We start from the raw sequence: 26,774 nt of genomic DNA on the forward strand, positions 1-26,774 counted from the left end.
ATGAACATCAGAGCAAATATTTCTTCCCTTGCCTCCCTTCACATGCCTCCAAAATCTGTCTGGGGTTTCCCCCAACCCTCCAGAGCAGTTGGGAATGGCACTGGGCAAGGAGAGGGGGAACTTACGCAACCACAAAAAATAGTGGAATACCACCCATTAATTCCAGCAGTGCCAACTGCACTATTAGAGCTTATTTTGTTTTGTTCTTCTTCTTCTTCAGAGTCTTGCAAAATCCAGTCTGACCAGTGCAGGGGGTGGTGATGTAATATAAACATCGCAAGAAATGGCAGTTTTCTCATACCACTTCTGACACTCTGATCTTGTGCTAAAGGAGGAAGATTGCCTCCCCATCCCCATTCAACACTAAGCCATGGTTGAAACAATCATGGCTTAAAACTACATGCCACTGAACAGTCTTAGATTTAATGCAACACAGATTGAGCCTGGCAAGAATGCAATTATTTGGCTGAAATTCAGGAAGGAGTTAATGTAACAGTGTTTGGAGCAGAACTCCCGTGCCCCCGCCATCCTCTGCCTGATGAGCGTCTACATAATAAGTTAGGTAGATGTTAATGACACATATCAAACCAGACTCATATCAGACCTAAGAATGTACCTTATAGGTATACCAACACACACACACACACACACACACACACACACACTTAAACGGCAGAGTGTGATAGTTACAAAACATTAATTTCAATGTCTTGTTTAATCCCTTCAGTACTTGCTTCTGCAATCTTGTGTAGCTTCATTATTTTTGCAAAAAAAAGCATTTACAAATCCATTTCTGTCAGACAGTAAAATAAAGCAAAAGGCACTCAATCCCGTGGATGTGCTTGGAACCTGGAGCAATATATTTCCCTAGCTTAATAACCAAGCCTTCTGTGTATGCTAGAAAAATAATACTCGACACAAAATGTAATGCAGTAAGCTGAAGCTTAAACAGATGACACCTGCATTTTATTTTTCAGCGTACCCGCACTGCAAATGTGCAGTGATATTTGGGATTAATGAGAAAGGGTCAACGTCAGAAAAGTTAGCAGAGGAAAATTAGTTTAAATGCCACTCGGCTCAGATTTCAGAGAGCTACTGAATGGCAGAAACAATACCATGAAAAGGACTGTTGCCTCCCCTGCCAGCCATGTGCCAAAGCAGCCTTGGTCGTACCCGATTAGGGAAAACCAGCCATGGCCTCTCAGCAAGCTATATGGGAGGAAGAAAGAAAAAAATCTCTCACTACCGTGATACCAAGAGAGCGTGGAACATAGGACACATCCATAACGTACATTTTAAGCATGATCATTCTTTCCCCAAAGAATCCTGAGAACTGTAATTTGTTAAGGGTGCTGTGAGTTGTTAGGAGATCCCTATTGCCTTCGCAGAGCAACAATTCCCAGAATTCCCTGGGAAGAAGGATTGTTGGGCCACCCTGAGAACTGTGGTTCTGTGAGGGGGCTAGATGTATCCTAACAACTCACAGGACTCTTCACAAACTACAGTTCCCTGGGTTCTTAGTGGGAAGCCATGGTTGTTTAAAGTGGTATAACTGTGTTTAAATATATAGGGCAGATGTGGGCACACATGGGTAGTAAACAAAGCAATGCATAGCACTGCAACGGCCCATGACTAAAAAACCAAGGAGGAGAAATATTCCAATAAGTACCATTGTTGAGGTCAACTAAAAATCACAAAACAGCTAGCTAGATTTCCAGAGCTGTTCCTTAGGCGTGAAGACGTGATTTGCTTATTTTGAAACCTTAATATCCTGCCCTTCAGCCAGAAGGCTCTCAGAGAGGTAGAGGATAATTAAAAATGTAACAAACAAAAAGAAATTGTGTTAAAATAAAACAATCAGGGGAAGAGAAGACAGGGAGAACAATGAGCTATTCATAACTGACACAGAATAGAAGGAAAAGTCATAAATTCCTAGATCTCCAAATCTCTGAAGCAGAGTCCTAACATGGGGGGTGAGTAACCTTTTTTCAGTCTGAGGGCCACATTTATTCCTGAGCAAACTTCTTGGGACCACATGCCAGTGGCGGTCAGAGCCAGAGCCATAAAGTGCAAGGAAGATAAATTTTACCTTTGTAAATTTGTCTAGTCTCAATTGTCCACCCACCCTCTCTATCGTCTATGCCAGGGTTTCCCAAACTTGAGTCTCCAGCTGTTGTTGGACTACAATTCCCATTATCCCTGACCACTGGTCCTGTTAGCTAGGGATGATGGGAGTTGTAGTCCAAAAAAACTGGAAACCCTGGTCTATGCAGACATGTAACAGGCACTATCAGAATTCAAAGATACATTCTACTCAGGCAAAGATTTGTAGTGCAAAATGGGGCCAGTGGGATGTGGGGAGAGATCCAGGAGCCAGAGAAAGAGAGGCCGAAGTTCCCCACCCCTGGCCTAACGACCTAATCCAATAATTTATTTTACCACTACAGCTACATGTTTTCCTGTCCTGATCAGTACAAACTAGTGTTCTCTAGAAGTCTTCACTTGTTCATTTAAGCTCTATGCAAACCCATTCATCCAGAGGCAAACTGTAATGGGAGTACAGCACTTACCGGTTGTTTATTACGCTCTCGCGGCAAGACTGGCAGTAAAAGGTACAATTCTTTTTGGTTTTAAGGATGTTGCCCAGAGCTGGTACCAGTTCTGAAAAGATATTGAATAATGCAATCCACATAACTTTAAGCATTAAAAAGCAAGCGATATTACCATCCAGATTCACCCCGGAAGACATTTAGAAACTGCAGGATGCAGAAGGAAAAATATACCACATTTCAAGTAGTTCAAACCTATCATACATGGTACAATGTATGGTGGATGCATATTATTATTGTCATATAACGCATAGTGGGCTGAAGATGACAAGGCTAATAGCCCAGCAAGCTTGTAGCAGAGATGAACCAGATTACGACATCTGGAGTTTTGTAGTTTAGAGGAAAGGGATGCGGGTGGCGCTGTGGGTTAAACCACAGAGCCTAGGACTTGCCGATCAGAAAGTCGGCAGTTCGAATCCCCGTGACGGGGTGAGCTCCCGTTGCTCGGTCCCTGCTCCTGCCAACCTAGCAGTTCAAAAGCACGTCAAAGTGCAAGTAGATAAATAGGTATCGCTCCAGCGGGAAGGTAAACGGCGTTTTCGTGGGCTGCTCTGGTTTGCCAGAAGCAGCTTAGTCATGCTGGCCACATGACCCGGAAGCTGTATGCTGGCTCCCTCGGCCAATAAAGCGAGATGAGCGCCGAAACCCCAGAGTCGGTCATGACTGGACCTAACGGTCAGGGGTCCCTTTACCTTTACCTAGTTTAGAGGAAAGGCGAGTAAGAGAAGACATGATAAAATTATGCATGGTGCAGAGAAAGTGGACAGAGAAAAGTTTTTCTTCTTCTCTCGTAATCCCAGAACTTGGGCTCATGAAGCTGCATGCTGGGAGACTCCGGACAGACAAAAGAAAGCACTCATAAAAGAAAGGCGCATAGCAGAACCATGGAATTCGCTCCCACAAGAGGTAGTGATGGCCACCAGTTTGGATGGTTTTAAAAGAGGACTGTATAAGTTCATGGAGGATAAGGCCACCAATGGCTACTAGCCACAGTGGCTACTTTCCACCTTCAGTGTCGGAGGTGGCATGCCTCTGAATGCCAGTTGCTGAGAATCACAGGGTGTGGGTGAATGCTGGCACTCAGGTTTGCTTGTAGGCATCTGCTGGGCTACTATAAGAACAGGGTGCTGGAACAAGATGGATCCTTGTCCTGATCTAGCAGGTTTCTTATGTTCAGATCTGGCTTGTTGTCCACACATTCAGCTACAGTAAAATACCTTTCTGTATTTTCTATCCAAGAGCATTCTGTCTGTGTTCCTTACTGCTGCTGCTTAGATAAATACATGAATCTGACATTTGGAACATTTTGTAAGTAAAGCATTTTAAACTTAACAGTGTGTGGTTTGTTCATTGCAAGTGGAGTAGAAAGAGAGGAGTACTGTTTACAAGTGGACTAAATGGGATAAAAGGATCTAACCTATATTCCACAATGCTATACAGCTGCTTGACTGTTGTACAAGTAAACTTTGCTACTGGGGCTCTCTCCTGCTGGAGAGCAAGTTTAGCCCTGCGTTTTGAATCCAGACACCCAGCCAGTTCTTTTGTTATCTACCCCACATATGTGGGTCACCAGGATTATTTTTGTGGGCCTTGTTAAAATGGAAGCTACTTAAAACATATCCCACTAATATACAACCAACTAACAAGATACCGTATTTTTCCGTGTATAAGACTAGGGGTTTTTTTTACTTTAAAATTATGTGAAAAACTGTGGGTCGTCTTATACATGGGCCAATCTATCCCCTATTTTTTAAATTGGAGTCCCGAAAAATAGGGGGCATCTTATACATGGGGGTGTCTTATACACACATTGTCAGAAGTAATCTGCCACCCCAGGAAGCTGTAGAAATAAGCACCACTCCAGTCAAACAGCAACATAACATATTTTTAGTCATACCAGGAAGGCTTCTAAATGTACATGGATTAAAAAATGTAAAAAATAAAATAGTTCCCAATAATATTCAATATGCAACGGCTACCACCACAAAATTATATCATGCTAGCAAAGTGACATCATACAGCAGCAATGCAAAAGCCACACTTACATGAAAGTAACATTCCAAAGCTGAATACGCTTACTTACATCCTATTCTTTTAAGGGAGGCTTACTCCTAGATAAGTGGGTATAGAATTTCAGCCTAAATCCCATGGATTTCAGTGGGACTAAGCTAAGCTTAACTATGGGAATGTACTGTAGCCAACATTACTGAAGAAAAATAAAAATAATTCAAAGACATGGGGCATTGTGAACTGACAAAATTTCAGAAACAGCATTCAGTTCAACTTAGCGAAACACACAATCTGAGTGCAGACTTATATCTCAAAAGGACTCAAAAAACTAGGCAAGCTAACAGAAAACTCTTATTTTAATCCTGCAATGCTACTTTGCCATGCATTCATTTTGCCTGTGAAGGGAGGTTTGTTACTAACTTTTGTTTTCATTAGGACACAGCAAAGGGAGTAAATCCAGTTAAATCCAAGCTGGAGTTAACAAAAGAAAAAAAGGGAATCTGCCCACATTGTGAAGTCAGTTCAGGAAAATCTCACAGCTGAAAGTTAAACCATCCCCACATCTCACATTTCTTTTTTGGTTCAATTGCCGTGTTTCTTGAAAACATACTTAATCCTTCACAGTTTGATCTACTTGCTTTACAACTTTAGACAGAACGCTGGTGATAAAAAGACATATATAAGTCACTCTTACTTGTATTATTGAAACCTGCTTGAATTAGCAGTCTCATATGTAAGCCATCCCCAAGCACATACTGCAGTCCTCGACAGGAAGAAGGAACAATCCTGACCTCTGGTGGAAGGTTGATGGTCTTGCAGTGTTCATCATTTTTTAGCTCTACCAATGACGGCATCAAGGTAATATCCATGGGCCAGCTTTCTGGCTTTAGTTGGCTGAAGATGTTTAAGAGAGACCAATTATTTTCCACTCAAAGCAGATTTTCAAGGACAAACTGATAGGCCTGGGAAAGCCTGGTTTTTTTATATGCCTTTCATAAATGTACACAATGCAAATTAAACAGAAGAAAACAACCACAAACAATATCTAACATTAACTAGGCAGACTGCCCCTTTCAGTGGCGTAGCGTGGGTTGTCAGCACCCGGGGCAAGGCAAGTAATTTGCGCCCCCTAACCCGTGGATTTTAGCACTCGAGTCTCTTCCGCGCCCCCCCCCCCCCGATGTTGCGCCCGGTGCGGCCAGCCTCCCCCTGCACCCCCCCACGATACGCCACTGGCCCCTTTCTCTCCTAACCCCAACTCCAGGCCATGCCATTCTCAAATCTGCTTCAGGGTGTTCCCAGAGGACATTTGAGGGGCAAGCAGAGGGGAGGGGGAATCTGTTCTGCAAATGATGCCCATCCTGCTGGCAGACAAACACCACTGAATATCACCAAATATATAATAATTCACCAAACAATGAAAAACCAGCCACACACACAATTAAATAACAATTGATTTGAACAGCAAAGTGAAAAATCCAGTTTCCATTGTTTAACATACTCTTGGGTTCCATTAAATGCAACTCATTAAAATGCCTGGGAGAATAACAATTGTCTTAACCAGAGGTCTGAACGATAAATATTAAGAAGCAATTACATATCAGTGAGACACAGCACTACTGAGAACACTTATCTCGGATTCCTATTGCCTGCACGTAAGAGCACTTTAGTCACTCGCTATTTGTGTGTATGTGTGGACAGAGTGCCGCTAAAAACTCATTATGGCCACATAATGTGCCACATACCTTCTGTGATGCCATATCAGTTTCACAAGGCTTGCTAGCAGAAGTAGCTGGGAGGAGAGCCTGCAGGCAGAAAAGGCTTGCAGCTTCCCCTCCCTGCAGGTTGCCCTGACAAGTTAGAAAGGAAACAGACACAACTGGGGACCTTGATGGGGATTCAAAATTTCCTACAAAGGGAGATGGCTAGCCACACAGGGGCTATCTTCAGTCCTGGTTGAGCCAGAGAGAGAGAAGGAGTTTGAGGATCCAGGTTTCAAAAGGAGGTGGTGTGCAGCCAGCGGTCACACCTAACTGACGTCCAGGCTGGGAAGCTGATCATAAGGAAGCTGGATACCCAGTGAGCTGTTGTCCTCTTCCTGTTGAAGCCACACGGGTGCTCCATCTGATCAGGGCCCCTGTGCCAATGAGGGTCTGTTTACCAAACTCTTGGAGAATTTCTGAACCAGGGTTCCACATGAGCCCAGCATATGACATCACCAAGGAAGACGTTTACACCACAAACCTAAACTTGTCTTAATGTAGTTTCCCTAGTATTCTGATATCATGAACTTCCTGACTTTGCAATAAAGTCTCTAAAACCCACTTGGCAAATTCTAGAGGAGTAGCCAGATTAGTTTACAGTGGAACCTCAGGTTGTGAACATGATCCATGCGGGAGGCACGTTTGCAACCCACAGCGCATGCGCATGACGTGATTTGGTGCTTCTGTGCATGCGCAAAGTGCAATTTAGTGCTTCTGCGCATGTGCGAGCGCCAAAACCTGGAAGTAATGCGTTCCGGTACTTCTAGGTTTCGGCGCGTCCGTAACCTGAAAATGTGTAACCCGAAGCATCTGTAACCCGACGTACCACTGTATTGTAGTACAACTTCCACCTTAAAGTTTACAGAGCTTTGTGTCTTAAACGAGCATGGGTCGTACAACAGATGTACGAAGTGCAGTCCTGAATTGGGAAGCACAATATATATTAAGGGGGATATAAATTGAGTGATTAATGAGCACAATAGCTGACCATAATGCATTCACTAGGCCTCATGGACAATGTGCACATAACCCTCTCACGAAGTGGGAATTGTTCACATTTCCCAGGCAAAATGCATAATCCCCAACAGGTCTTAGAGAAGGTACATATCTTGACTGCATTATGTAAATTATCTGAGAAATATGCACAGTCTATGGTCAACAGACATACTTAATAAGAAACATGCCTTTCTCCCTTATTTCTTGTTCAGAAATGTGCAATCTGCACTCCATGGGCAGCTTCAAGCCCACTGCCAACCTGACATGACACACAACTATCAGCCAAGCTGTCCTGGTCAGCCAAGCAACAGGAAGAAAGGGGAGGCGCATGATAAATATTTATTATTAATTAAATTCATATCCCAACCTTTCTGCAGAGGAGTGCCTTTTTCTGCAGTCAGGCACCCTTTTAAGCACTCTCAGCTGTTCCCCAGTCAGCTGATCAACACAGAGGGGGCTGCAAGGAGTGAAAATGGTTACACTTTCCCTACCATAACTCTGAAGGGGAAAGCATAACATCAGTATGGGGCCAATCAACCTCGTCATCGTCGAGGCAGAGGAGGGGAGGTTTAACCAGCTGAAGGAAGGCTGGGAGAGGAGGATGAAGTACCTTTGATCCCACCCATTGCCACTGCGGTCGAAACTAACCTAGATCTAATCGGTGTCTGGATAGGAGATTGCACAGAGACCCTACGGCGGCTGCCTTCAATTGCCTGGGAGAAAAGGAGGCTATCGCAAAATAGATCCCGGTACACATGTATTTGTGTACTTCTCTTAAAATGGGAAGGGGGCGTTGGAAAGAGTTAAAATAAATACCGGATAATCAGCAGCCCACTCTGCGTCCCCTGCCTGATTTCCAAAAACACTGCGACCTCGTCCATTAAGCCAGCGCGTGCCACTGAGATCCCGGGCTGGGGACATCCAAATATTGCACCCGCGGCGAAATTCAGACCTGCCCGGGGAGCAGACCCACGTGGGAGAGGAGGAGGAGGAGGAGGGGAAACGCCAAACTCAGCCCAGGAAGCGCTTAAGCGAAACCAGCCTCTACCGGCAAAGAGAAAGTCTCCGTCTTCGCCACAGCGCCCTCTCTATCGCCAGGCAACCAGTGGCTGGTTTTAACGAAATAGAAGAGCCGGCGTCCTTTCTTCCTGTGTGCAAACTTGTAGCTGCGATTGCTCACCCTCCAGTTGCTCAGCTCCGAGGAAAGGATTTCTCAGGTTTTTCTCCGATTTCGAATTGAACGGGCTCAGGAAGGTTGCGTTTTTGGAATCGTTTGTGCGCCACGTGGCGTCATCTGGGACTGATAGCTTGGAGCAAGCCTAATATGCCGCTTAAAATGGTGTGTGGATTTCTTAGCCCAGCTCTTGTTGCAAGCAAGTGTCTCATCTTGCAATCCAGAGAGGCCTTTTGCTTCTTTTAAAGGGCTCGGTCTTTTGAATATGGTACAGTACTCTGAAGGAAAAAAATCTCTGTGGCCTTGGGGGAGGGGATTGCCATCTACTTAGAATTAAGTTCCATTGGATACCATTGGGCCTACTCCGAGGTTGGCTCATACAGGGTTCCAGGCTTACAATCAAAAAGGTTTATTGCCTTAAGGCCATAATAACAATTTCAAAATATCATTGCGGGCTTACAATGAAATCCTATACGTGTATACTAGTACGTCTCCTTTAGAAAATTGCAGAACGCACAAAAAAGTATACATTTCCTACAAAGTGGTGCGAAACTTTTATGGGACTTACTCCCAGGTGTGTGTGTATAGGATTGCAGCCTAAGCGTCCTTAGTGGATAGCAGAGCCTTAAATTCACAAACTGCGTATTATTAGTGAAGGCTGTTAAGCGAGATGGGGGACTCGGGGCCCTCCCAAGTGTTGTAGAGCTGAAGCTCCTATCATATCCCTGACCGTCGGGCTGGTGGGAGTTGGAGTCGACAGCGTCTGGAGGCACACCCTGATGCAGAGCCTCCAGGTATGGAAGCAGCGTGCCTTCGATTACCAGAGGTCGAGGACAGCTTCGGAAGCCGGGACCCAGGGGTAAATGGCTCGCTTCTGTTGGAGACAGATATACATTTAATTGCACCCTCTGAGACATTCGTCGTGCAACTAATGCGCGCAGGACGCGCGCAAACAGAGGGGCCGCTTCCTACTCCCTCACTTGGATTCCCGAACAGTGCAAGAATTCCCTTGTGCGCGTGTACAGGGCCCATATATCTGCTGGTGGCAGAATTTCATTGTATTTCTCTTTTAGCCTTGGTTTTAATCGCTTTCTGCGGGGTTTGTTGTCTGTTTGTTTGGCATGGCCATAGGCAACTTTTTAGTGGGGGCAGGCTTTACGTATGTGGGGGTGCCGAACAGAGTTATCTGCGACAGAATTAGTAATGTATTTTTATTTATTTACTTGATTGATTGGGGGCGCAGCTGCACCCCCTGGCTATGCCCATGTTGTTTGGGTCCTTCTAAGTCGCTTTGGGGTTGCCCTGGGCAAGATAAAGCGGCCGACAAATTTAATAAAGACAGGTTTTCTCGAAGACAGACGTGTGGCCGAGGGGCTTTACTGCCCGGTTGGCGAGTGCGGATACAGAGCCGCGGCCTGGAAAGATGCACGCGCAGCGCGGAGGGCGAACTCCCCGGCGCGCGCGGGGTGGAGGGGGATTTCAGCGGTGGAACGTTCTATAGAGCCGGCAGGTGGCGCTGTTGCGCAAGGAGAAGCGCGGCGGAAGGAAGGCGGCCGCGCTGCATGCTGGGAGCTGTCAGTGCCCTCTCCGGTGTGTTTAGGCGGCGGGGGCTCTTCCGGCTTGGGACGCCAAGGTAACCCTTTCCCCCTGCGACGCGCCCTCCCCCAACCCTTTTTTGCTTCCCGCTTTTTCGGTGCCTGGTTGTGACGGGGGGAGGGTATATAAGCGTTAAGGTTTGGGGATAGGGGGGCAGGGTGGGGGCATCCCTTATTGGAGGGTCTCCTCCCTCTCCTCCTTGGGGGCCAGATTCAGAAGTATAGGGTGGGCTGTGTGGAAATGCCTCCTGGTCTTTTGTGTCTCCAAATATGCTTATGGGTGAGTTTCTCCTGTCTGCCACTAATGTTTTCTTCTATCTCACATTCCGTTATGGCAGCCCCCACCCCTCCATTGGGGGGGCTGAAAATAAATGGAGCAGGGCCCATCAGAAAGAGGCATCATCATCATCTCTTGTGCCTCTCTTGTTCCTCTCCCATCTTCATCAGATACAGTCACAAGGTGCACTAAATGTTGACTAGTTCACCTTTAGCTTCCCCATTGCCAATGTCTTAGCCAGACTGGTTGTGTGAAGACAGGGATTTCTCTTCCCTGCCATCCTCTCAGTCTTCTTATATTTTGTTATGCAGGGTGGGGGTGGGGAGAGTGAGAATTCATCATCTACCTGCTGCACACACACCACACCTTTGCACTCTGAGCTCATTTATTTTAAATAACAGCCACCTGTAGCTCTCTGCCCGCCCCTTTAGAGTCTTGATACTGTTAAAAACTTCTGTTAAAGGATAAACTAATCCACTCTTCAGAATCATGCATCTCCAACCCCAGTTACTGTGAATAATGAACAGGAGTTAATGGTTATTTGATTTTAGCTGCTAGAGTATGATGTGACCTTCTAATAGTTGGCATTTTGCATTCTCTACTTTCATTCACTCGTTCAAGCTGCACACTCATAAAGGAGCAGGCTCTAATACAGTCAGACTTATTTCTGAGTAAACAAGCATAGGATTGTACTCACCCTTTTCTTCGTGTCCCTTCTTCAAATTCAATCTGCTGCAGTTAAGTGTGGTTTTTTGCACATAAGGCAACACAGATTAGTAACCCCTTTCTACATTGTCTTTCAAAGTCCACTTGCAAATCTGAGTAACTAATAAATTGGCTTTATTCTGTTCCCTCTGTGCTATGTTTATGTAGATTTGTAATTTTAAACTGCATTAGTAAGCAGTTTTCTTTGCCTCTTGTAAAGTGCAGTGGTTGACATGGTGTCTACACATCTTTCTATCTTCTGTCCCAAGGAGAGGCACTAGAAGCTCATGCATTGAGCCAGTGGTTTGTCAATTTGGATATCACTGAGCAGATTACTGTCTCCCACAATGCAATTTGTGGAAATAAGCACTTTCATGTTTGATGGGGCTTGTTCCTTGGTAAGTGCACGCAGGAGTGCAGCTTCAATCTTATATACATATAATGGAAATAGCATAATGGATGCTAAATAAATAACATATTGTATAAGTGCTTTATCAGCAGCACATTATACTATTATTAAGCTTCTGTAGTTTTAAATGTGGGTATCTTTTTCCTAATTTTTCAGAAAAGTTAAATGATGCTTGGGCTATAGGTTGTGAACAGTAACAATTAAGACCCTTTTCTTGGATTTAGAAATAATTGCTTTAAAATCCTTCAAATGCTGTAATTCAGTGATAGAGCATTGTTACAGGACACTGGTTGAATTTGCTAATTATAAAATAATAGGGGAAAAGGAAGACTTGTTTTTATAGAGAATAAAGCACAGAATGAAATAAATTGGGGTCCCTTGCACCAGACATTTCACACTATCGAAGTTGTTCTTTGTCATCAAAGCCCACCCCCCACCCTAGCTGCATCTTATATGAGTAATTTTCAAATGCTGTTTGTCATTTTCTAAAGATCATCAACACAGGACATTCCAGAGTACAATTGCTGAAGAAGCCAAACAAGCTGAGTCAAGTACTGAAGGCTTCTTAATCTGACAGGATGCCTAGAGAAAGGGAAAAATAAACAAGGAAATTTCATCCGTTGAGGTTCTTCACAGCAATTCCTAGAATAGCAATTGCTCCTTTCACTTTAGTTAATGTTTCAACTGTGATATCTTGTAGAGCTTCTAGAGTTCTCAGTGGGACTGTGTTTTGAACTGAGCAAAAATTGGATACAAAGGGTTTTCCCCAGCATGCAAAGCCACAGGTTCTTTGGCACAGTCTTCCACACAGGCACCTCAGCTCCCTACTGTTACTTGCCTGCATCTTGAATCAGGCAGGGAATATTAGCAACTAGGGTGCATGAAAGGAGAAGGGAGGCAAAGAGACTCTTGCCTGTGTCAAAGGACAGGGGAAAATACATGACTGAGGTGGTTGGCCGCACCACAATTGCATATTTTGTATCCTCTGCCTATTGAGGAGGCTTTGCAACTAATACTACCCAGCCTGGTGCCATTTTGAAAGAGTGACAGCATTCTTCCCTTGCGTAGCTATGCGGAAAGTAACAATTACACCCATGGTGGAGTATATTGGAGACTTTCCAATATTAAATGTGTGTTGTTAAGTTTCTGGTTGCTATTGATGGACCCTTATCCTCACTTTGGACTTTATGATGGAATTTGCCTTTGAATATATATATTGATATGGGTGAGAGAAAGCTGACTTTAATAAAGGGGCATTATCCTCCTAACTTGTGTTATAAATAGGGCTGTGTGTAATTGTAATACTACTTGAGGGATCTGGCATAAGAGTAGTTAAACTGTAAGTGCAACAAATGTGCACTGTGTGTCATATTCATTTAAGAAGCACCCGAGACAGAGCTTTTGGGATGGCGTCCATGCACTCTACCCAGAAATTAGGATGCTGCCAACCATTTGTTTTTTATACTCTTCCCCCTACCTTTTTCAGGGTAGCTTTGTAGGATATTGTTGCTACTGACTTTACAGGTGGATTTAATGCAGTCTTAGTGCTTTAACTTTGTATTTGTTATTTCTTTGTTTCTTTGTTTTGTATACCCTCACAATATTTTCAAATGTGGTGTGGTTCATAAATTCTTCAGATAAATACTTTTCAAAGTAGAAATGGTTAGCAAGAAAGTCTTATATATTTCCTAATTTGCAAAAATAATTACATTTTTGTCAGAACAGAAGAAGCTGTGCAATACAAAAACAAATCCTTTGGATAATATGCACTCTTTGATTATTGTGTAATTAAGAATAATTGTCACAAACAAATGTTTTATAAAATCTGCAGCTTTGTTAATAGCAAAGAAGGCAGGCTTAAGCTGTTATGTTTAAAAAATCAAAGTCATACTAAAATTCTACTCACTCATATTCAGTTAGAAAATACTGGGTACAGAAAGTCCGTTGTTTGATCTGGCATTCCAGTTTTCTGAAAAACCCTGTTGTCTTCATGTTCCTACTGTATTCATTTGAAGAATGTAGCATTGTTTGCCTTTAGCTGATGAGGAAAGTACAGTAACTAAACAGAAATATTGGGCATTAGATGCTTTGATAGTGAGTTATCCATGGGCTCTTACTGTACAGGACTCCCCAAGTTTGACTCCAATGTGGCTTTAGGCAAGCTACTCCCTCTCAGTAGAAACCTACTATCTTCAATACAGTATGGGAATAAAAGTTCTAACCCAATTTACATGCTGCAAGGATTAAATAATGTACACGAGGCTGCAATCATATACTCGTGTAATCATAGGTAAGCCTCACTGAACTCATTAGGATTTGCTTATAAGTATAAATACTGTAAACATTGTTTTATTCCATACTCAAGAATCGTAAGGATGTTTAATGGAATAAGTTCTTAGGAAGTACACTGTGGTGTCTACTTTTTAACATTTTTATTTTTTTTTGCTCTCTCATTTCCAGGGCATAAGACTTCCAGGAAAGTTTGTAGCTTTGCAAAATACTAGCCAGTGTGTAGATACACATTTATTTATATGCTTCATCCTACTAGATTTCAATATGATTTACAACAGGAATAAAACTATGACTGTGAAATATTCAACAACACAATAGAAATAGAATTATAAAAATGATAATCATAGTATTAGGTAATGAGAATTTGTACATAAACACTGTAACTAGAATTGACAACATTTTGCCTGAAATGTAGAGTGTTGACAGTTTCCTGCACAACTGGATAGATGGGTTTTGTGATGGGCCACTTCCTAACTACCCTGGGCCCCGTGTTGTCTGAAGGAAGAGACCTGGCCACTAACACAGAGTGTACCCTTCTGCTCAGCCCGCACTTCCCCTTTAAAAAACTTGCTGCCACTAGATAAACGGGAATTAGTTCTACCTGACTGCCCTTTATTAATCAGCCTACAAACTTTCCTTGGGTCCGCCTGAATCTTCTTAATGTATGGCTTCTAGGTGTGGGAATGTTAAAAGACGACAACGGGTTTATTAGCAAGGTAAAAAGTTTACTAAGATGGAGGGGGGAATAGTTTTAAGAAATGGTGTATGTAAAAGTTAGAGAAAACCAACAATTTCCTCAATAGAGCAAAAGAACAAACAAACAAGGGTTAAACATGATCCTTTCTCCCTCTAATTACATATCCTAGAGCCAACTCTCAACTCTCCTCTGTTGCCCCCTGTGCAATCTCAGTATACATATCTTTAACACCTTTTGTCTCACAGGCATACAAAAGCCTTTCAATGTCTCATGAGTTCCTCCTTGAACTGCCTGCCTCCAGGCTAGATAAATACTTTGTCTATCTGCCCTGCAGGCTACAGGAAGTCATAGAGCCCTTGAGACAAGTGACATGCCAGCTCTCATATACACAATGGAGTTCCCTCTTCCCAACTGAGTCCCAGGGCAGGGCAAGGATCACAGATTAATACTATAATCCCCAAATTATTCGTTCCCGAGGTCCGTACTTAACCTGAAACTGTTCTTAACCTGAAGCACCACTTTAGCTAATGGGGCCTCCTGCTGCTGCCGCACCGCCGGAGCACGATTTCTGTTCTCAACCTGAAGCAAAGTTCTTAACCCGAGGTACTATTTCTGGGTTAGCGGAGTCTGTAACCTGAAGCGTATGTAACCTGAAGCGTATGTAACCCAAGGTACCACTGTAGTAGTCTTAGGTTTGCAATTATAGTTGTGCTTAGAGTCGGCACACTGAAATCACTGAACTTAAGTTTGTCATTGATTGAAGCCCCATTGATTTCAGTGGGTCTTTTCTAAGTATGACCAAGACTGGATGCAGGCCTATATTGCGAAGCTTTAGGAAAATGTGTCTCAAAGGACAAAAGCGGAAACGTTTTGTTTAATGACTTCCATGGAATGAATGTGCTGTATGAGCCCTAATGTTCACAGCATCAGTCCTGCTACAGCTTAAAATGGGCCAGTGATTAGCTCCTATGTATGGATTATGGGACAGACATGGCAAGGGCAAGAGTTCAACATTTGCTTATTGGGTTATGCTACTGCCTTGGAGCAGGCAGCCCATTTGCGCAGCCTCAAAGCTATTACCATTGCCTTGCTAGGGGGGAAATGCAATGCATCAGTGTTCTCCTTAGTTTTCTCTCTGTCAAATGTTGCATTTACTGAAACAACAAAGTTTTGCATTGTGAAGCTTTTTTCTTTAGTTCTGCATCAAGGGTACCAAACTTTGTTTCCTGCTGCTTGATCAGACATAGGCCTTAAGGTCAGTGAAATGTTCTTTACAGAAAGAAAACTGAATTTTCCAGTGTAGGCTTTGAAATGACAAGCAGAAAAATTAATTTTCCAAGGTCTTTGGTAAAGTAACAGTGAAATCATTTTTCCCCAGCTGGCAACCCATGAAGAGGATAATACCATGTAGTTAATCTTCCGTATATAAAATTTTAAAAAGTACAAAAACCATTGTTATTTTTAATCCTCTCTATTTTGTATTCTCATAGGTGTGATAAAGTAACTTTCTCCACATAACACCTTTCATTTGTTGAATTTTTTTTTGTAGCTACTGAAAGGAAAGTTGGAAGACCAGTTTCTGCAGTAGATACTTCTGTTTGTGATTTCGTTTTTTGAAGATTATTAAAGTTCCTTTCTTTAAAGATGATGTTCTGAAGTACTAAGGAGTGACATGCTATCTCTGAGCACAGGAAGTCCATAGCGGTCCATGAATTTGTCTAATCCCTTTTTAAAACCATCTAAGCCAATGATCATTGCATCACCTTGTGGCAGCAAATTCCATAAATTAATTACGCACAGTGTGGGGAAAAAGTACTTCCTTTTGTCTGCCCTTACATAATCTACAACTTCCCGCCATTTTCAAGGTGGAGTAGAGATGGCAAAACCCGCTTTACATTCTGTCCCTGGGGTGTTCCCAGTTTCTAAAGATCGGGTTCACTGCCCGGGCTAACAAAGTCTCAGAATTTTCTCCCATATAAGTAAATACCTGCATTCGTTCCTGGAGAGTGGGAGTAGAGTACCTCGCTTAGGAACCGTTTTCTGTTATAGCTAAAAAAATGCCCATTGCTTGTGATATTAGGTGGCCAATCCATCACTGTATGTGTGAGAAAGAGACAATTGTGGGTAGGAGCAATATGTTTATGCCTGCTTCCCTGCCCCCAATAACTATAAAATTACAGTTCAGGGTGGAAGGGAATACCAAGTATTGAGAAAGATTCCACAGTGAGCTAGTTGCAGCAGTGCCCAAATTCTGAATGCCCTTGGATGGAAATAATGTAAGCCAGGAGTCTTTAACCTTTGGGGTCTGTGGGCACAGATGCATACCAGTGAAGCCACACACACACTTGCAACCAAGCATTCTACTGAAACATACTCTGTTGGCTGCAGTCGAGTGCTTTATCGAGCTGAATTTCAGGTGGGGGGAGGAGGCCCTGCACGCACCTGAGAGGCCTCTGAGGGAGCATAGTTCAAAACTAAAAAGCTTTTATCAGCTAAGTGTGATTCAGGATGTTTTATTGCATCTTAGAGTTTCTCTGACCTCATGAACTCATCTTTAGCATTACCAAATGAAGATTTGGGGCCTCGTGTGTTTTAGGATACGTATGTGACCTTTTTGTTCTTCATAGCTACATAATTAAATCTGTTTCACACTTTCCAAATGCTAATCTGAGTATTATTACCAAGGTGTAAAATTAGTTTTTGCAACATCTGTTTTGGAAGTGTTCTTTTTTCTCTCTTTAGTTGGTTGCAGCTTTGGTGGAAAAGCAAAGGAAAACATTTGCAGCATCTAACTTGTTTTATAAATTTGAAAGGGGTTTTATGCCAGGAACTGGAGAAAGAGAAAAGATCTGATTGGTTGAGTTAGCTACGTGAGCATACATTGCCCTTGGGCATTTGATTTAGCGCATGTTTCCACAACTTGCTACCCATCAAACTAAAAGCAGTGCCCAAGCCACTTACAGTTGCCTATTAGAGGCTTCAGAAACTTACTTCCTTTTCAGGTTGTCTGCCTGGAACTGCTGAAGGAAGAGATTTGTCAAATACAGCAAGCCCCAAAAGAGGAATCGCAAATTGTGCCTTAAAATTGTATAAAATTAATGAGATTCTCTTCACATAAAATGCAGACTGTTTATCCACTTGGAGTATTGGATCACTATTTATGAGCTCACCAGATTTCTTTAAAACAAAATGAGCTTCACTAGTTTCTTTCTCAAAAACAGAAATTTGATAATATTTTTTACAGACTTCATGTTACCTGTGTCTGTCATGGCCAGATATATTTGTTTAACTGTCTGAATGCAACAGTAAAAAGTTATGGATTAGGGAAATCATGTTGCTCCATCTTTTTCAGCTCACAACTTTACATGAATTACAATCTGGTCTCTAGTGGGACTCTGCGGGAGGATGAATGCGGAGGAGCTGGAGCTACTGGGTGATTCCAAGTACAGAAACTATGTAGCAGCTGTCGACAAGGCCCTAAAAAGCTTTGAGTACTCCAGTGAATGGGCTGATTTAATCTCATCCCTTGGAAAGCTTAACAAGGTATGAGAAGACTTAGAAGGATTGGGTGAAATGCATGCAAAGTTTTGAGGGGGGAATTGAAATAATTAAGTATAAAGCATTCGGAATCTAGATTCCCCCTGCCAAACTATTTAAAAAAGGAGTGGACTGGCAGATTATTTTAATCATCAGGTTATTACTTCCTGTAGTGAGTGTCAGAATTCTGAAATGCCGAACTCTTCTGCTTGGTGGATACTTTCTCTTAGGCTACACACCAGATAAAGGTTTTGGAATGAGTTATTATGAAGGGAAGGAGGGTGGAACACCCTGTCATATTGATGGCAGGAGATTGACACTTGCCACAGTTTTTAAAAAGTCACTGTTGTTACATCTGTCTGGCGACTGGCACCAGAAGTGCACATTCTAAGAACCTTATTCTGTAGAGGGGGAAAATGTCCCTTTTAAAACGGAGCATTTTCTCTTGCTAGAGGAAGCATTTTGGTTCATATATTAATAAACAATAATAAAATTGAATGTATGTAAATCAAGATTCTTCATCACTCCCTAGAAGTGTTGCATGCCTACTGATTTAAATAACTGAAGTGTTAGTTTATGCCATACGAGGTGTGTGCTTGCTTTGACCGATAAAACACACCATAATGGCCTGAAAAATAAATGAACCTTTTAACTTTTGAATGGGGAACTTGTGGCCGTGTCATGTTGTTGGACTTCAACTCCCATCTTCCCCATCCAGCCTGGACAGCAGTCAGGGATGATGGGAATTGAATGGGCCACATGGATCCAACCCCCGTTTTAACCTGCTGTTGCTTCCTGGGAGTGAATTTTGTAATGTAGATAAGGCAGCAAGTTAATAAAGCAGGTCAGTTTGTTACATCAGAAGTTCAGGAATCTGCATGAGAGGTGGTTTTCCTAATGCATCACGTTCTGCTAAGTGGAACGGATTCAGAAACTTTCAAACCAATCAGTTCTGTAGACTGCTGTCTGAGAGAAATTGGGTTTAGAATGTCTTGCAATGTTTTCTGTCAGGTTCTTCAAAACAATGCAAAGTACCAAGTAGTACCAAAAAAGCTGACCATAGGAAAGCGCCTTGCCCAATGCCTTCACCCTGCCTTGCCAGGTGGGGTGCACCGGAAGGCCCTTGAGACGTATGAGATCATCTTCAAAATCATTGGGCCCAAGCGTCTGGCCAAAGATCTCTTCCTATACAGGTAAAAAGAATGACCTTAAATTGTATTCTGAGCGTTAGCTTGCTGTAATCAAGAACTGTTTTTATTTGAATAAGTCAACAGTATAAATCCTGTAGTACATTTCACTTGGGTCAGAATGTAGATAAATTTAACAGTGTGGGCTGTTGCTAATGTTACAGTAGAAAATTAAAGGCAAATTAACTTGCAGTGCAGGGACAGGACATAGGCAACTGTGGGCACCTCTGCTGTGATAACTTGGAGTTGGTGCAGCAAGTATGAAGGAAAAAACCACCACCACCTTCCATCCTGGCTAGTACAAGTGGCAGGGCTTTGGATGTGACAGTGGCTCCACCTCTCTGCTATCCAGGTCCATTTAGGATTGTTTTACCCATTCAGGAGATATGGGGGAAAAACAGAGAAAGCGACATTATCTTTGGTAGTATAAATGATAAGAAGCAAAGCTATTTGTTGAGGTGTGTGACATAGTTGTAGACAAATTCGTAGGCTATCAATATATTATCCAAATCAGAATCATTTTAGAGGAGTAGAATAATAAAGGCTTTACTGAACACACAGAAACACGTACACACATAGGTGATAATAAAATGAAAATCGTGAGATGGACATAACCGGAAGTCTTTGAAACCTTATCTATTGATTATGAGGATCTGGTTACCAAATAAGATGGGTATGAAAGGAGAGACATATCTACTCTGAGCATATGTGTCAGCGCTGCCCAAGGTCCCAGCTCACACAAGACCAACGCTGCTTCTTCCTCAAGTAAAAAAGTCTTTATTGAAGTTCAGTTTCATTTCCAGACGCGCAGCGCGCAACGCTACGTCTATGCCTTAGACCGTCAAAGTTCCATCTGAATCTCCTCCCCCCTGACACCAGTTTAAGATTCTAGCCTTACTCCACCTCTTCCTCTGTTCCTTCCTTCTCTGGGCCCTCCTGCTAGTCGGAGTCTCAGCCCTCCTAGACTCCTCTGACGCTGAGTCCCCTGACTCTTCCCCCTCCCTCCTTCGGGCTTTAGGACCTGGCTCCCAATCCGGGTTTTCTGCTGTCCCGCGCTCCCCCACATTTGAACTTGGCGCGCGCAGCCTCCCACTTTCCTTCTGACCGTTACACTTGTGTCACTGCTCCCTCTTTCGGGGAGGCTAGCTGGACCTGGCCTTCCCTCCGTTTCCCCACTTCCCGATGGGGGCGTGGTTACCCCTGACTCATCTTCTCTCCCCGCTGGAGGAGAAGCTGGTCCTGACTCATGTGACTCTTCCCCCCCACTGTGCTCTGGTGGGGGAACTGGTCCTGATCCTCCGCTGCTCCCTTGGGTCCCTTGTTTATGGGTCCCTCTGGTCCCTTGTTTATGGAGTGTCCCCCCTGGGACCCCCCTCACCCTTACCATAGGCGCCCCCTTCTGGGAATCTTCTGATTCGCTGGAGAAGCTCATGGAATCTCTCGGGTCACTGTCATATTCCCCTACGCTCCCCTCTGATTCCTCTCCTCCGCTCTCTATTTGCTCTCTCCCCTGCTCTTCTGCTCCTGAGCCTCTGACAATATGTTTCTAAAACATTTCTTGTTTGTATTGCACTTTTGCTTTGTCAGTGCCCTCTTAGAGGGCAGAAGCACTGAATCCCAGTATAACCAGAATGTGGAGGGCAAGGATTGAATTCAGGAGTAAAAATGCTCAATTTGAATGGAGTGGCAATAGCATGCTTATTCATAAAGGCATGAATGGTTTTCAGCTTTTTAGCTATGTTTTTAAACTGTAGCATTGCATTTTCATGTTTCACTGGATAATCTCCACAAATGTGACACATATTCCATTACTCAATGTATAGTGTCTCATTCAAAACAAGCCTCTCTGTTGGGTAGGATCTCTTGGGAAATGGTGATGTTCTTCAGGAAAATTTACTAGTCTGTGAGATGGATCCGGAGAATGTATAGATTAAGCAGCCTTTCTCTTTGTTAGTTGGTTATCCTCATATGCTGAAAATTATCCATATAAACCAGTCCAGCCTCTCAGTACCCTTTGTATCTCTCTGTTTTTTTCCAAAACAGTTCTGGGCTTTTCCCTCTGCTTGCCAATGCTGCTATGTCTGTCAAACCAGCATTACTCAGTCTGTATGAAGTTTATTACCTTCCTTTGGGCAAAACGTTGAAACCGGGCTTGCAAGGATTGTTAACTGGGATACTTCCTGGCTTGGAGGAAGGTTCAGAGTATTATGAGAGGTAAGGCTATGGTCTAATGTAATACCACTGTTATAAAATCTTCTGCACTGTGAACATTTCTAAGATGCTAATCTTAACTGGTTGTCTGTCGATGCAAACTCTATAGGTAGGGCAGGGAAGAGGTGGAGGTGGCGGCACTCTGTGCACAAAATAGTATATAGTCCAAGAAACTAGGCATTCTCAAAGCACAGACTCTCCAGACTCTGCCACAGAATTGCTGTATCGCACCCCCAAGAATAAGTTAGCACTGGGGATGTTTTGTCATCCCCTGAGTGATCTTGAGGTGGAAAATGAAATCAAGGAAGTATCCAAAGGAGGGAGTTCTATAGTAATTGGTGACTTCAGTTACCCTTGAGTGTATGTTCCAGTCACAATAAAGAGGTAAAATTTCTAGACACACTAAAGAACTGCCTTAGAACAGTCTGTTACAGAACAGGTGAGAGGAATGGCAACCCTGTACTTTATCTTCAGTTGTTAATGGGACCCAGTTTGAGATGTAACCGTGGTTGAACTGCTAGGTAAAGTGACCATAGTGTTATCCCCTTTCAACATATATGTGAGTGGACAGTTGCCAAGAGAATCAAACACATCTGAAGTCACATTTGACTTCAAAAGAAAGAGACTTTATAAAATGAGGGTATTGGTAAAAAGGAAGTTGAAAGGGTAAGTCGAGAGAGTTAAAACTTTCCAGTACGAAACTGAAACCGGTATAAGCACAGCAGTGAAAACAATTTAAAACCACCAAGAAAGAAATTTAAATATAATGTAGCAGGTATAACTACGACCAAGTTGGTTTTTTGTTTTCTTTTAATGGCCTTCTGTTTTAATTGAGGTAAGTCAGGTATATCATCCCAGATTTCTGAGCCTTCCGGATTTATTTATTTACTGTTTTACTTCCACACGCTCTTGTTGCTCATGCCACAGAACCAACACTCTGCTGGAGAAGGTAGCTGCCGCAGTGGACCAATCAGCTTTCTACAGTGCACTCTGGGGTAGTCTTCTCACTAGTCCTGCTGTTCGGTTGCCTGGCATTACTTATGTCCTCTCCCATCTAAACAGGAAGCTTTCCATGGAAGACCAGCTTTATATAATAGGCAGTGACATTGAACTGATGGTAAGAGTCGGTAAAGTTTTGTTTATGGAATAGCCCAGCCCCAGTTCATTATCTTCATCACCTTTTGAAATAGCTATTGCGTAAGGAATACATCCTGTTTACTTTCTAGCAGCAGATGAACTTGCAAAAAAATCTGCATGTTAGAAGTATTTTAAAAATGCTGATATAAATGATGAGAATACTTTCAAAGTATGGCATGTCTTTGCCCATCAGACCAAACCAACAAGCCTGCTTTAAAGTTAAGCACATTTTAAAGGCACAGAGAGAGGATTAAGCATTTCCCATTGAAATTGGTAGGACTTAAAAGAGCTTAACGTTGGCCGGAGAACTTTGCTTGAAAAGCCAAGTAATCCTTGATACTTTTTAAGTCACTTAGCGCTTATGAGATCAACATTTTTAAAATCTTGTTTCTGAAGGTCTGTGTTTTGTTTCCTAAAATAGCATTCAATATTTTTTTCACAGCGTAGCTATGGCCAAGTATATCTAAAATGTGTTTAAATTTGGAGCACAGGGTTTGTGTGGAGAAATAGTTACATTTTCTGGTATTTACTCTGTGAGATGCCATGGTATTATAGGACTGAGTATCTGATATTATCTATTATTTTCCAAGTGTTTTCGTAATTTTATTCCTACAAGCCCTACATTACTTACGTTCTTTCCATGTTGCTTGATATTGACTCAGATCAGGTCAGATTCCTCAGAGATAAGTTCACAATCTCTGAGCATTGTGGCTCCTTTGATTGATTGATTGATTGATTGATTGGTGTGCCTCTTCCTTCCCTCCAAGACCACTGAGCATTCAGACATAGGATGAACATGTGTTAAAGCCAATGTCCAGATTCCGTGGAGGGAAGGAGGGCACAGTCATGCTTATCCTGCTGTGCTTAGGGAGAGAATCATCCTAACTGGACCTCTAGTTAAAGAAGTCTGTGATGTTTGTGTGCAAACAAAATCAGCATTGCTAATTATCCCTATACTAATGGTAATTTTATTTCAGGTGGAAGCAGTAAGCACCTCAGTGCAGGATTCCAGTGTACTAGTACAGAGAAGCACACTGGACCTGATACTTTTCTGTTTTCCATTCCACATGAGTCAGGTAAAACACTGCTGAATGAGTATTCCGCGAATCACTCTGTTGCATATACGTATTACCCATGGGTGCAGTCTTCAACCAACGTTTCTTAAAAGACTCCCCAAGATTTGAATAATAACATGTGCTGGTGTAAGAGATTAACTCTCCAGCTAAAAGATCTCTTAAATACTTACTCCAGAGGGTTCCCTTCATGCATACAATGCCAATTTTTCTTTCTGGTGGCAATCCCTCATGCTGCAAGGAGTCCTGAAAGTACCCCCTGGATTTTCGTAGTGATTTTTCAGCCATCATAGGAGGCCGCTGCATAGGAGAGGCTAAAAGGACTGTGTGTTGTGGTGCTGGTAGTGCTTTTTTTGCTGCCACCTTTGCTAATGATTTTGGCCCTTGTGGTATTTAATCATGTTTCCTGGTATTAAAATAACAACCTAGGAAAAGTTTTGTTCTTTGATCAAGTTTTTTTTGTCGCCTTTGAAAGCGCAAGAAATGTTGTATTTGGAAATTCATGTCTTAGTTCAAACAACTGCATTGTTTAAGACCATTGTTACTGTGTGTAACGTAATGTGTGCGGTAGTTGCACACACAGATGGAAATGTATATCAGAGCTCTGAATTTGAGACGTGATGACCAGAGCAGACCATTTGAGTTCATCCATTATATCAGCAACTCTCAGGAACACGTAATTGAAATAGCAATATACAGCTTTTGCAAACGAGTAGCGTTACTTGGCATTGACTGAAACTTGGTAATTAGCTGGCTTGTATTCTGTGTCAGCAAAGTTGTGAAGGTAAGCAAGTGAATATAAGCTATTTATTTGTCTTAAAAATAGATTGGCCAACCCAGACTGCCTCTGATATCTTTGATCATTTTCTTGCTTATATTAGATCAATGTAGTGATCAGCATTTAACTCTGCATTAAAGTTGTGTGTTCGGGGGAAAACACGATTTCTTTCTCCCAGTGATTATTTTATTATCATTGCAATGTAAATGTTAGGCTTTGCTTTTTGTGTACTTCATTAGATTAAATCGCCTGAAACTAGGTATAGGCTTCAAGGAGAGATGTGGTTGTTGTCTGCTGGTGCCGGCAAAGGCGCAAGCCACTTAGAAGGGGTTGATTAAAAACAGGCAGCCTAGGATTTTTTTGTCAGATTCCAGATCTCAGCCTGCACAGGTACTGGGATGTGAATAAAAATATTTTTTTCTCCTATACAACAAAACTCTTGAGTGTAACACCTGCTGCAGTTTTTTGTTTAAATGTAACATTCCCAATTTTAGGCAACGCGCCCAGACATGATCAGAATTCTGTCAGCATCTCTTCATGTAGTCCTGCGCAGAGACATGTCACTCAATAGAAGGCTTTATGCCTGGCTTCTAGGTAGGTGCGGGATTTATATTTTTATAAAATCAACTGGTACCTCATTGTAACTGTAACTCTGTAAACCCCCCTTCATTTTAGTATGTGCGGTTTTATTTTGGACTAAAGTTTGTTGCGGAACATTTTGAATGTTCCTGTAGCTATTGCTGTTGTGTTATGGCTGACTAAAGATACAATAAATTTATAATTTATTTGTAGTTTATAATCTGCCTTTTAATTCACAAGAAGTTTTGAAGCAGGGAACTTTTTGTTTTAAGTGCACACCTAAAAATGCAGTGTAAAACATCAGTAGTAACAGTAACTGAACCAGCAGCTTATCTCCGCCAGCACACTTAGCTAAATGCATGCATACGTACGTACATACATACATACATGCCATATAAATTTCTACCATAAAGGTAAAGGGACCCCTGACCATTAGGTCCAGTTGCAGACAACTCTGGGGTTGCGGCGCTCATCTCGCTTTACTGGCTGAGGGAGCCGGCGTACAGCTTCTGGGTCATATGGCCAGCATGACTAAACCACTTCTGGCAAACCAGAGCAGCACATGGAAATGCCGTTTACCTTCCCGCCGGACTGGTACCTATTTATCTACTTGCACTTTGACGTGCTTTCGAACTGCTAGGTTGGCAGGAGCTGGGACCGAACAATGGGAGCTCACCCCATCATGGGGATTCGAACCACCAACCTTCCGATCGGCAAGCTCTAGGCTCTGTGGTTTAACCCACAGAGCCACCTGCGTCGCCATGTTAGAGAATAAAACTTGGTACTGGGGAACTGCTGCTCCAGCTCTTGGAATTTGCCTTATGTGGTTCTGCAGGGTCTGCATTGTCTTGGCATCATTTTCATCACCTACATCAGAGATGGCTCACATGCTACCCTTCACATGTTCCTGGACCAGTTGTTCCACCTGCCCTAGCTGGCATGCTCATTGGTCAGGGGTGATGGGAGTTGTAGTTCATCAACCTCTGGAGGGTATCCCATGTAACTGCTTGGAGAGGCTGTTCAAAAATTGTGAGAATGAGGAGGCTTCCTTAGTGTGCTTGGCTCTGTTCCTCCTTGTCAGACTTAATGCAGACAAGATGGTGATGTTAATAGAAGGGGACCTGCTTGACACCAGAGTCGTGGTTTTCCTGTTCCAATTGGGGTCCTGCTTCCCCTAAAGGAGAATTTGGGTGTAGAGTTTGGGCATGCTACTGGACTCAACATTGCTCCTGGATTTTCCAGAGCATCTTTTATGGCCGGTTGACAGCTGTATCTAGCAAAGGATAGCCTGGCTACTACCAGCCTTTGTAACCTCCAAGCTAGACTGTTGTAATGTACTTTATCTGAGACTACAATTGAAGAGCGTTGAGCCATGCATTGGGATATAAGTAATAAATAAATTTGCCACCTATACCATCCAGCGCAAATTGGGATAGCCTATAGAAATCAGCTATAAAATGCACATTATTTCATAGCCCAGCCTTGCACCTAGTAGGTAATGTTTTCTTAGCTTTATAATAATGACATTCAGATTCAAATATGCATACAGAAGCCAGATTGTCTTTTTATTAACAAGATTTCCACTTCTTTGATGCAGACTGGTCACAGACTGATGTGATGTAATGCTTAACAGTGCAGTCTTATGCTTGTTTACTCAGAAGTTAGTATGTTTAGGATTGCAGCCTGAGAGACTGAACTGTGAATCAGGATCTCCCTAGTGGAAATCTCAGCCCAGCTCTGAGCTT

General features: G+C 42.7%; 2 protein-coding genes across 8 annotated transcripts in view; one reads left to right on the top strand and one right to left on the bottom strand.

Annotated features, from left to right (window-relative positions):
- The window catches only part of UBE3D (ubiquitin protein ligase E3D), a 50,470-nt gene extending 42,106 nt beyond the window's left edge, over positions 1-8,364 (bottom strand). For both annotated transcript variants that reach the window (XM_053381370.1, XM_053381369.1), the window contains exons 1-3: positions 8,195-8,364; positions 5,314-5,513; positions 2,571-2,661 (exon numbers count right to left, since the gene is read on the bottom strand). In XM_053381370.1, the coding sequence (XP_053237345.1) occupies positions 2,571-2,661; positions 5,314-5,513; positions 8,195-8,259 (356 nt within the window). In that variant the 5' untranslated portion in view covers positions 8,260-8,364. The remainder of the gene's footprint in view (positions 1-2,570; positions 2,662-5,313; positions 5,514-8,194) is intronic.
- A 97-nt stretch (positions 8,365-8,461) lies between these two features.
- Positions 8,462-26,774, top strand: part of DOP1A (DOP1 leucine zipper like protein A) — a 55,983-nt gene continuing 37,670 nt past the window's right edge. For 3 of the 6 annotated variants that reach the window (XM_053381350.1, XM_053381355.1, XM_053381354.1), the window contains exons 1-7: positions 8,506-8,717; positions 17,880-18,070; positions 19,076-19,257; positions 21,295-21,465; positions 22,390-22,579; positions 23,577-23,675; positions 24,945-25,044. In XM_053381350.1, coding sequence (XP_053237325.1) covers positions 17,933-18,070; positions 19,076-19,257; positions 21,295-21,465; positions 22,390-22,579; positions 23,577-23,675; positions 24,945-25,044 — 880 coding nt within the window. In that variant the 5' untranslated portion in view covers positions 8,506-8,717; positions 17,880-17,932. Of the gene's footprint in view, positions 8,718-8,768; positions 9,412-10,089; positions 10,186-17,879; positions 18,071-19,075; positions 19,258-21,294; positions 21,466-22,389; positions 22,580-23,576; positions 23,676-24,944; positions 25,045-26,774 lie in introns of those variants that run through there. The other 3 variants (XM_053381352.1, XM_053381353.1, XM_053381351.1) reach the window with 3 other exon arrangements.

Source organism: Podarcis raffonei, chromosome 3, assembly GCF_027172205.1.
Source record: "Podarcis raffonei isolate rPodRaf1 chromosome 3, rPodRaf1.pri, whole genome shotgun sequence".
In the NCBI taxonomy this organism is placed as follows: domain Eukaryota; kingdom Metazoa; phylum Chordata; class Lepidosauria; order Squamata; family Lacertidae; genus Podarcis; species Podarcis raffonei.